The sequence below is a fragment of the Arvicanthis niloticus genome, chromosome 7, assembly GCF_011762505.2.
Source record: "Arvicanthis niloticus isolate mArvNil1 chromosome 7, mArvNil1.pat.X, whole genome shotgun sequence".
Classification (NCBI taxonomy): Eukaryota; Metazoa; Chordata; class Mammalia; order Rodentia; family Muridae; genus Arvicanthis; species Arvicanthis niloticus.
The window spans coordinates 87,328,914-87,341,079 of NC_047664.1; the positions used below are offsets into that span (position 1 = coordinate 87,328,914).

The window sequence follows — 12,166 nt, forward strand, 5'->3', positions numbered from 1 at the left end:
TAATATTGTCTTACAAAAGCTGTTATACTATATCTCAGTTACAGATGAAAATATCTATATTTTCATATATGTGGTAATAGCAATTGAATAATGATTCAGAAAGCAGAATAGTAATTATTTAACATATACTCTTAAAATTTGGGAGAGCCTGTAATTCACAAATTCTCTAAAACAGACACTTTAGACTTAAAAGCTTAAAAGTATATTTGTACCAATAGAGAAAAGACTACATACTCTTAGGATGTTATTTTTAACATTGATCTCTTTATTTATATGATACTTCAGAAAATTTAAACAAATACATAAATGTAGTTGATCAAATTTGGAATCTTAACAACAATTAATAGATGTACAACAATAATAAATTACACTAAACAATGAACATAAAGGCTTTTGTGCTAATTTATGATGTTTATTAACGATCATGTTTATTCTTACTATTTCCAACAAAAATATAGATAAGAGTTTGTAGTGTTTCTGAAAGAAAAATAAAACAGCAAATGGTTCAAGACTAAACTGATTAATCTACACACACACACACACACACACACATTATTTTTTTCTTATACTCTACTCCATACCCCAACCAATAGACAGAAAGTAGGAGGGACATAGAGATAGCAAGCTTGCTTTATTAGAGACAAGACTCCATCAGTTTTTCATCTGCAGACATCTAATTGTTGTAACTGGATGAACTCGAAGTAAACCAAGGAGGCACTGCACCAAGGTAACCGTATGAACAGGTCTAGTTCTTCTAAGATACCTTCAATACAGAACATGGTTTCCTTAGCTAATATCTGTTTTATAAACAAGATTAAGCTGGAGGCATTAATGAGTTCAATTCTAGACAGTCTTAACTAATGGGGAAATTATACAAATGTCCACAGAGTGTTGACAGACTAATCATGATCTTCTAGAAGCTATTTAAAACTATGCTCATGAGTTCACTATTGGGCACTGACATAGAAAACAGTCCCCAGAACTCCATTGAAGAAGAAAAAGAAAATTTATGGAAGAAACTCAAAATTTAAAAAATGTATGAAGCTAGAACAAATAATAGAGTCACTGATGCTAAAGAGTAGAGAAAATTTTATCCTTTGAAAATTGTCTTTGACATCAGACATAATTATCTCACTTGATTGGGTCTGTTCCAATATGTATGCAAAGCCTTACTGAAGTAATTATGATAGAAAGTCTAAAAGATTTAGAGAAAGAAAATATCATTAATGAATACACATACACACACATGTGTATACTCACACAAACATGCACATATACATAGTAAGGTATAAATGAATATTAACAGGTAAGGGTTTAAAATACCTTTAAAGTCACTTATAGATTTTTAATTTTTTTTTTGTCTATAGGATAAACATCAATGGGAAACAATAAAAACTTTTAACTCAGAAACTAGAACAATCAGGTTTGTATGTTCTACTTTGTTACATATATTAATTGCTCAAAATTATGTTTTATAAGACATTTTCACACGTATATATGTGTATATGATATGATGTACTTTGATTATATTCCTTCCCTTCAATACTCTCTTATTATTCTTCCTGCCTCCACTGTGTGTGTGTGTGTGTGTGTGTGTGTGTGTGTGTGTTTCTGTTGGAAGGTTTAATGTGTATTTCTTGTTTCTTCTCATTTGATTTTGTTTTTTTGTTGGTAGTTTTCTTTTTTTTTTTTAAGAGAGAAAAGAAAAGTTTGTGTAGATACAGAAGTGGAGTTCTGAGAAGACCTGAGGGAGGGAAAAAAGAATGAAATATATTGTGTGATAAAATCATTTCAATAAAACGAACATATGTGTTTTTAAATTTTATAACTGCATTTATAATTGAACTCAAAAAGAAAAAAATACTTTGTTCTTAAACTGTACTTTTTTTTTAGTCATGGGGAAGGGGAAAGTTGGGTTAAATTCATCATAGCATGTCAAAAACTTAACAAATACTTTTTCTGATTTTCTTCACTAAGGTGTTAAAAGGACAGGATGAAGACTTTGATCCTACAAGGACTCGTTTTGGCCTTTGCAGTTTGCTTCCAGGTAAGCTCCCAGACTCTTAAAAAACTGTAAGAACTGCCTAAAAATAAAGGATATGTAAAATTAGGATAGGGTTAAAGGTAAGATGATGACATTGTCCTTTGAAGCCAGGATAGACTAACACAAGATAAAAAGGAACAAGAACAGATCATTCTTCCAACATTCATGGGAATAAGCCTATTTGATTTTTGTTTTTTTCTTTTTTTGTTGTTGTTTTGTTTTGTTTTTTTGTTACTTTTGAGACAGGGTTTCTCTGTGTAGTTCTGGCTGTCCTGGAACTCACTCTGTAGACCAGGCTGGCCTCAAACTCAGAAATCCGCCTGCCTCTGCCTCCCAAGTGCTGGGATTAAAGGTGTGCGCCACCACTGCCCGGCATAAGCCTATTTGAAATCATGTGGTAGCATTCACCCACAGCAGATGAATCTTAGGCAGCAGGAGAAATGCGAGTTCGAGGACAGCCTAGGCATCAAGTGTGACCCTGTCACAAAATGCCTGAATCAATAAATAATCAATTGGAATTTGGAAAGAGGGAGTCAAATAAAGGGAGAGGTAGAAAGAAAATGAAGAAGTTAGAGGGATAGAAAGGCAGACTATTGTATGAGGAGAATGAGGGATAAGAAAAATACTCTGAATAAGCATAGAAGATATGGAACTAATTTTTTTTATGAAGAAAGTGCCAAGGCTTCTAATTTCCACACCCCCCTCCTCAGTGGTCAGACCCTGCTCCTTAGTGCTCATGCCCATCCAGCACCTCCAGGTGAAGAAAGTTTTTTTTCTGAAGTGCACCACCTGTTTCTGTTATTTGTATCCTTATGATCAAAAGCTACAAAGTATTTTCCCATTTAAGACAAACGTGATTTAAGACAAGCCAGATAGCTCCTTCAACCAACATCTACAATTGGCCCTAGACAAAAGGAGAAACCATGATGATTAGTGTCTACGATAATTATAAGCTCACACTTTGAACTCATCTGAAACATGACTTGTAAGAGTAAATTTTGATCTTGATGTGCTGACTGAAACCATGCTTTCACTTTTATACCTTTCTGCTTACCTGTTGTTCTTTCATTGGGTTAGAAGAAGTCTTTCTGTTCTCTTGGTTTCATTGCAAAATATTCATTTGTTCCTTATGTTTCCCTTTGAAAATGTTTTTAGAATTATAGTTGGTCTTATCATGTTGTCAATTTTATTCAACTACAATTTATTACCAAAGTCTTTCTACAGCAGGTCAATAGCCCACCCACTCCCCCAAGAGAAAGATGCTACTAAAATTACAACTTGAGTGTTTGGATCCTGGTGTTTTTTCCTTTTATTGAAAATAATTTTCCTCACACACTATATCTTGATTAAGGGTTCCCTTCCTTCTTGTTCTTCAGTTCCTCCCCACCTCGGCTCTTATCTTAACTCAATCCCTCTCTAGCTCTTGTTAGAAAACAGACATCTAGAGGATAATAACACATTAGAATAGTACAAAACAAACATATGGAAAAGGACCTAGGAAAAGAAGCACAAGAAACAAATATAGATGCAGAAACTCACTCGTTCACACACTCAGATAGCTCATTAAAAAAAAAAAAACTGCTAAACTGGAAGCCATAATATATACATGCAAAGGACCTGTAATATGAAAACACAAAAAATATGTGCAGAAATGAAACAAAATTAAATTAAAATGAGATTTGAAGTATTTAAAAAAGAAAAGCCTTGACATTATGAGACAGGGAACTGCAAAAAAATGGCCTTGAGTTCTTCATCATTGGCCATTTACTCCCAGACATTCAATCTACTCCTGAGAGCAGTTTGCTTCCCCAATAAGGATTCCCTAGAGAAAATTAAATTTTCATTTGCAAGTAGTTTTCAACCAGAGATAGACTATGGGTTAGGGATAAGGGCATGTGTCTACTTCTCCTTTGAACTCTCGGAGCCAACCTGATGCAGATCCTTGCAGGTTCTGTGCATACTGCCTCAGTCTCTGTGAATTCATGTACGTCAATCCTAATCCGTCTAGAAGGCCTGGTTCCCTTGGTGTTCTTCATCTTCTCTGTCTCTTACACTGTTTTCACCTCCTCTTCTGCAGGATTCCCTGAGACCTGAGGAGATATCTTAAGATGTCACAGAGATACCTTATTTAAGGCTGGATGTTTCAAGGTCTCTGACTCTCTGTATGTCTGAATGTATTTGTTCCCATCTGCTGCATGAGGAAGCCTCTCTGATGATGGCTGAGCAAGGCACTGATCCATGAATAGAGCATTAGACGTTGGAAGTTGTTTGTTGCTGTGTTCTTTAGAAGAACAGTGTTGTTTTTGTTTTCCCTGGGTATCTAGGCCACCCAGTCTTAGGTTCTTGGTCACCTAAGCAGCCTTGGATGGGGGCTCCACCTCATGGAGTGAGTCTTAACTCAAAGTAATTATTGGTTAGTTATTCTCACAAGCTTCATGCAACCATCTCTTTCACCTATCTTGCAGGCAGGGCACTATTATAAATCAAAAGGTTTGTCTCTGGGTTGGTATTTATGTTTCCATTTTTGCTAGCATGCAGAGTACCTCTCTGTAAAAAAGATGAGAGAACATAGCAGTGAAGGCTTCATGTAGGCAGCAGCTCAGCATCCCCGTGTTCAATGTGCTGTGTAGGTGAGGTTTTACCACAGTTTGCAGACAACAACCGACAACCTTGGCAACAGCCAGGGTTGCCTCATACCATATCTGTCTTCCTGGAGCTGGGATACCTCACTCTGGATGATTTTGTCTAGTTCCATTCATTTACTTTCAAATTTTATGATTTCATTTTTTAACAGCTAAGTAATAAAGTAATATCCCAATGTGTAAATAAATATGATACAGGTTCTTTACAGGTTCTTCTGTTGAGGGACATCTAGGTTGTTTTCAAATTCTGGCTATTATGAATAGAGTGGCAAAAAACATGGTGTCAGGGGGAGGATGAAGCATCCTTTAGTTGTATTCCCAATAGTGGTATAGCTTGATGCTGAAGTAGATCAATTCCTATCTTCCTAAGGAACTCACTGCTGAGGAACCCCTGGGGAACATTGATTTCTACAGTTGTTTTGCAAGTATGCAGTCCCACCAGCAATGGAAGAGTGGTCCCTTTATTGCACATCCTCATAAGCATGAGATATCATTTATTTTATTGATCTTAGATACTCTTATGATAAGTTGAAAGCTCAAAGTAGTTTGATTTGCATTTCTCTGAAGGCTAAGGAGGCTGAACATTTCTTTGAGTGGTTCTCAGCCATTTGAGTTTCCTCTTTTGAGAATTTTATGTTTAAATCTGTGCCCCATTTTTAATTGAGTTTTCTTGAGTTGCCTAGTTTTTTAATTTTTGGTTTTTTTAGTTCTTAATACATTTTGAATATTAACCTCTATATGATGTGTAGTTGGCAGAAAATCTTTTCCCTTTCTGTAGATTGATGCTTTGTCCTAATGATACTGTCCTTTGCTCTATAATAGCTTTTCAGATTCATGAGGTCCCATTTACTAATTGTTGACCTTCACACCAGTGCTAACTACACTGTGTTCAGAAAGTATTTTCATGTGCAAACACATTCAAGGCTATTCCTCACTTTATTTTCTATCAGGTTCAGTTTATCTGGTTTTGTGTTGATGCCTTTAATCTATTTAGAGTTGAACTTTATAAAGGGTGGTAAGTATGGATCTATTTATAGTCTTGTACGTACAACATCCAATTTAACCACCACCATTTGTTAAAGATGATATCTTTTTTCCAGTGTGTATTTCTGACTTTACCAAAAAATCAAGTGAGAATAGTTTGTGGATTTATGTCTGGGTTTTTTATTTGATTCTGTTGGTCAACATATCTGTTTTTGTGCCAATGCCATGTTTTTTGGTTTTTTTTTTTTTTATTACTATAGCTCTATAGTACAATCTGAGGTCAGGAATAGAGATACCTCCAGCAGCCCCTTTTATTACACAGCTTATAGACTTCACTGACCTACCTGCTTCTCTGACACATTTAGCTTGAATGTTCCCAGAAAATATCTGCTGGAGTTGGGGTCTGGAATAACTAACAGGATGAGTGAGGAGGAAGGTTGGAGGAGATCTGTGTGATCCACTAGAAAGGAAGGCATTGAGGAAGGGGAGGCCACAGCAGATGATTTTCTACAGAGCTGGGGATAAGATTGGGGGATTGAATTTAGAGGAGAGAAAGAAGAGGTAAAGACCTGCCATTTGACTACTTCTTTCCCTGTCTAGAGTGAGGCTGCAGGGAATGCCTGCTGCATTTGGAAGCTGGGATAAAGCAATGAGTAGGGGAAGGAAGTTGGAAAAGTAAGATCTGTGTGAGCAGCTGAGGCAGGGGCAGAGAGGAAGCAGCAGGTGGTCTGCTGTAGAGCTGGAGGTGAGATTAAGGAGGGTGATTTGAAGGAGAAGAATGAGAAGTGGAGATTTAGAGTCAGCCTAACTGCTTCCCAAGCAGGAGTGTTCAGGCTCCTTTCTAGTGTGTGGATACAGACATCTGTATAATTAGGGCAGAGGTATAAAGAGCTTTTATCCATTTTTAACTTCCTCGGTTAAACAGATTTCTTTCTTTCTGTTAAATTTATAAAGGCAGGAACCTCTCTGTACAGGCTAGAATGTAAAGGACCAGGTTTTGCTAAGTCCATGCGTAAGGAGTATCAAGGTCCTTGACATTATTTTGTCCATGTCAACAATACACATTTTTTCAGTGTTTCACCTGCTCCTCACAGTGCTAGCTGCTACGAGTTCTACCTTGCTTCTGTTTCTACCTAACTGAAGGTGTCTAGTAATGCCATTTCTCCCCATGTTCTCTATAAGGTGAGGCTGGAGCAAGCTTCATGAGAAGTGTCAAGGAAAAGTGAGGAAGTAGGTGACCACGTCCAGTTCTTTTTAATATATAAAAACTAGTATCCCAGAGAAATCTCTGTTCAGTATTGTGTCAACATGGGGAAGGATATGTGTGGTGCTGTCAAACTGAGGCCATTATTTTAACAGTTCATTCATTTCTAAGAGTCACTTGAATGTGTCGAGCTTGAAAGTTTTCATAAAAATTTTCTGAGCTACTGGTAGCTGCTAATTGAACTTATAAGAAGTGCACATAAAGACTGGCAACCCCTATACTATCATTACTCTATATGTAACATGATGTTTAAGGCGATTCTATAGTTTTTAAAAAGGCCATTTAGGAGGCCACTTCCTCCTAAATGAAAGAGTAGTTCAATTCCTGAAAGGAGAATGAAAATACAAAATTTATTCATTATCTCACTTGATAATATCTTCTCTTTGTAGTTCAGTGAGAGTCAGAAATCATGGCAGCAGACAGTAGAAAAAGCAGTCAACAGTCAACCCATCCAAACGTCAACTTCCAAGACATCACAAAGCCAATTATCATCTACACAGCTTGACAAACAACATTCATCCTTGCCTCATGACTCTGCCTCACCCACCCACAGACTCTCCCGAAGGGCTTCCTCATTACCCTTCAATACTCAGAATATAAAGACTTTATTTCCTAAAGTTGTCTCAAAGATTAAAGAAGGAGTTGAAAAGTTATCTGGAAAATTTAGGAAATTAGGTAGAAAGAAAAGATCTAACCGGTCCAGACCAGTTAACAGACAGGTAAACCAACCTATGGTTAGATCAGCTACTCAAATATCTAAACCTACAAAGCGATCTTCAGAATCCTTGAAAAGGACCCAGTCAAAGCGATGCAGAAAGCAACCAAAAGAAAAGCTACAAAAGAAAACACAAAAGCTAAAGGAAAATTTGGCACGTTCTAAAAAGGTTATTAAAAAAAATCTCAAATCTGTAGCATCATCTAAGAGAAGGCAAGCCTCATCCCTAACACAACAGCCCCCTAAGTCTAGAAAGGAAAGACGACAGCAAAGAAAAAAGCAGAGAGCCGCTTCAAGGGCTGTAAAAAAAGAGCTTAGGAAAATTAAATCCAAACTCTCACTTCTGGAAAAGCAAACCTTGTATCTAATAAATAGCAGGTTAGGTAAATCCAAGACCAGACACCCTAAACTCAATGAAGAGAACACACGTGAAAACTTTGAAGAAACAAAGAGACTGTTTGCCTTAGCAGAGAAAATGTTCAATGTATCTATGGGGAGCCAACCAACACCTGCTCAGAAATTGTTGTCTTCACCTAATCCAACAATTTCTACTGCCAGTGCAAGAGCCTCTTCCACTAAGAGTTCAACCACAGCCTTGGTGATTGGCACTACCACTGTAGTACCATCAACCACAAACTCAGCAACAGAGGCTACATCCACAAAGCCCTCAGAAGAATCCACACACTCAGGTACTTCCCCTAGTCCTACAACTTCCATGGACACAGTGGCCAGGTCCACAACTCATTCGGCCTCTGCTTCCACCACTATATCTGGTTCTACGTCAGAGGGTTCAGAAACTGAAGCAAACACCAAAGATATGACCACCACCCTAGCCATAGATGTTTCTACCACTCAAGCTGACTCTACAACTTCAACAAGCCTAACAACCACACCTCCTGTCACTGCTACAAACACCACTTCTGTGCTTACTGGAGACAAAACAAAAACAAATTTCACTACTATAGGGAGTAAGGCCACCACCAATGGTAGCACACTGTCATCAACCATCATGGCCACTACAAAAATACCCACAACTTCTGCCTCTGTTTCTGTTGGTTCTGCCAGGAATGCATCACAAGGCACCACATCCCCACATTCTACTAGAAGTGCACCTATCACAGTCACAACTATAAAAAATGTGACTGCCACCTTGGTGACTACAACTGTCACTCAAACAGCAAAATAACACAATCAATGAAACTACAACCCAGGTGCTTGTGGAAACCACTAAGTCTACAACTGGTACAACTCCTGTAGCTATGATGCCACCCAGTGCTGTTATGAACGATTCCACGATCTCAAAGACAAACTCCACATCTACAGTTACCACCACAGCTGCTGGATCCATAACCACAACACTTCCAGAGCTATCGTCCCAATCTCTGAAACAGATACAAATACCAGTGTGGCTATAACTTTCCCCAGAAATGCAAATGCTGCTGCCAATACAACCCTTGTGGGTACTTCCACTTCCACCTCTCTGGCTCCCTTCTCCACCGATGAACATGGAAATTTGGGTAAAAATTCCACCCAGGCTTCGAGAGCTACAACTCCATGTCAGAAGACTTCCCAGTGAACAAGTGGAAAATAAAATTTCTGTAGAGATACCACTGATGTCCTAACTTCTCCAGCTGACTCTATAACCTTAGAAATAGGCACTAGGACTATAGCTACCATCACATCTGTGTAACCACTGGCCACAACATCTGTGGTTACTTCATCAATAACCACAATCCACAAAGCAGCCACCAATGCCCCTGCAATCTCTAAGTCTTCAGTTTCAGATGTCACAATTACTGTCAGAGATAGTGTGCCCTTCATACCACCACAACCACTCCATTACAGGAATGATTGCAGCTGCTAAAACCACGGCTCCAATGGAACAGTCTGAAACTATAATCACCAAGAACACAGCCTCAGCTTAAGCTACCTCTGCTACTCACAGCACAGGACACCACCGCTACTACAACTACAGAAAAAAATTTGTAAGTGGCATTATTCCTGCATCATGGTAAAATCAACACAAACAATTTTCTCAAACATCTCAGTGAGTGTAAATTATCTCATGCAAAGGAAATAGATAAAGAAATTCAGTATGTTCTGTGTCCTTGAACACCTTGAATCACTTCTAGTTTGCATTTGATAAAGATCCATTATTCTGAGTTTATATACAAAGATGTAGAGGAAAAGTGTGTGTGTTTGTGTGTGTGTGTGTGTGTGTGTGTGATTGCAGAATATGTGGTAGCAAAGCCAAGACTAGAATACATAGATTTTAATACTTAACCCAGCTTTCAGGATTTAAGAACAATGATCTCAGAGATGGTTGAAAAGATTGTTGAATCATAATCACTGTAGTAGTAAATGTAAATGTAGTGATCACTGAGCTCTACCTACATTTCAGAAACTCTACATTGAAGACTAAGGAAAACATTTGTCTCACAAACATCAGAACTAAAATTCAGATCTTCAGCACTCAAATACAAACTAGGCAGGTGTGATGGGCGACCAATAATCCCAACACCAAGGAGGCAAAGACAGAGGATCCCTGTATCATGCTGGCTGGCGAAATTGAGCTCAGTTGAGAGCCCCCACCTCAATATATATGGTATAGAGCAATCAATCAAGATGATATCTAATGTCAACTTTAATGTTTAATGTCTAGAAACACATGTACACATTCAAACACCTCCAAAATGTGAGCACACATACATATATGCACAAACACACACACACACACTCACACACTCACACACTCACACACTCACACACACAAACAAACACACACACACACATGCCCTACAATTTTCAACAAGATTTCCAGTGAATGTACAGATGGGTGTTACCTAACGAGCTACTAAATATAAGTTCTGGACTCTGGGTCTTCTGAGGTACTTCAGGCAGAGAAATAGTCTTGTATACATAAGCTCAAACACAAGCATGAGCAAATCACAGTCAAGAAATTATAACTGGTTATTCTAGACAACTTTGATAAGAAATAGGCCAAAGTTAATGTGAAAACTAATGATATATCATTATTCATGAAGAAAACCTGTGCAGAAAAAAAAGTACAACCTAGAAAATTTTGAAGAATCAAGGTACAATGAAGATATATTCATTATGGATTTTGAAGAATCAAGGTACAATACAATGAAGATATGTTCATTATGAATCCATAAAGTGAAATGCCTTAGGTGGAACTATGGATGCGGCTCAGCAGCAGAGCACTTCCCTCGCAGCCATGATACTCTAGTTTCAATCACTAAGATTAAAATAAAAAAAAAAACCTAAAATTTTTTTAAAAGCTATTAAGATTAAGCTAGCAGAAATAGAATATTTCAAAAGAAAATTGCCATAGCATGTGTTTGTGAGTTTTACTTAAGGTTTTGTAGTTATTAGTGCTATACGGATAAAGGTATTTAAGACAGCAATCATAATGGGCAAGGCCATTGAAATAGTGAAGTGGAGGTGACACGCAATATTCTAAATATATAACTTGAGAAAGTATGATATACTCTAACAAAATTAGCACCCAGGAAGTTGGAGGGCCTCTTGAGGCTACACAGAATAGAATGGATAAGAACTGGAAATAGAAGAAATAGAAAATAGTAAATCTGAAATGCTTATGGTTATGGTCATGGTACAATGAACTAATTTGATCATTTTTATGTCCTAAAATTTTTTCTATATTTAACTGCTCACCCTAATAATTGCCAATATTGATCAAGAACTTACTGCCATTTCTGAATGGTGACATCATTCTAGAAATCATGCTACTTTCAATCTCTCACTTTCTAAATGTATTCACTTTTATTTCTTCAGCTTTTGTTCAATAAATCATTTTAAAACATGTTTTTTCTTACATTATATTTGTGTGTGTATGTGTGTGTACACATACAAGAATACACTATAATGCAGGAATGAAAGTCAAAAATATGAGAGGACCCCTTCTACCATCTAAGACGTCTCTAGAAGCCTTTCCCCTGCAGTTTTCTCCCATCTCCACTGACAATATAGAAACAGGCATTCCAGCTTCATAGGATACCTGTTCAGATGCTATCCAGGTAACTCAGGTACCCTAACACTGCATGGGGCCAATAGGCTCCTTCTCCAGTCCTCATCCTATTATAGAAGGCTGCTTGGTGAGGCAAGAGGTTTGAAACTACTTCCTCCAAGGAAGTTATGTGTATATGTATTATATATTTAACATGTGTACTTGCATAATCTATATCTATATCTATACAACATATACATATATGTATATAATATATAATTTAAAACTTTCTGGAAAGAAATTAGATAAATGATAGATAGATAGATAGATAGATAGATAGATAGATAGATAGAGTCTTTTCTTTCATCATTTTCAAAGTCAGAGCATCAAATACTTAGAGGTCAGTGCATCAAATATATATTCCTAGGACTCAGCAACTCTGGGAGTTCAGAGTTTGAGATGTAAGACTTGACCCTAGTAATAAGAGCCTTACTCCTACTCCCAGAATCAGTTAGTATGGACCATG

The 12,166-nt window shown here is 37.3% G+C and overlaps 1 protein-coding gene across 1 annotated transcript; it reads left to right on the forward strand.

Moving 5' to 3' along the window:
* The first annotated feature begins 575 nt into the window (after positions 1-575).
* Positions 576-11,496, forward strand: LOC117712440 (uncharacterized). The gene is made up of 4 exons (XM_034508232.2): positions 576-727; positions 1,368-1,423; positions 1,978-2,047; positions 7,324-11,496. Exons 3-4 carry the CDS (start codon positions 1,994-1,996, stop codon positions 8,833-8,835), a joined length of 1,566 nt encoding a protein of 521 aa, XP_034364123.2. The 5' UTR covers positions 576-727; positions 1,368-1,423; positions 1,978-1,993; the 3' UTR covers positions 8,836-11,496.
* The last annotated feature ends 670 nt before the right edge of the window (positions 11,497-12,166 follow it).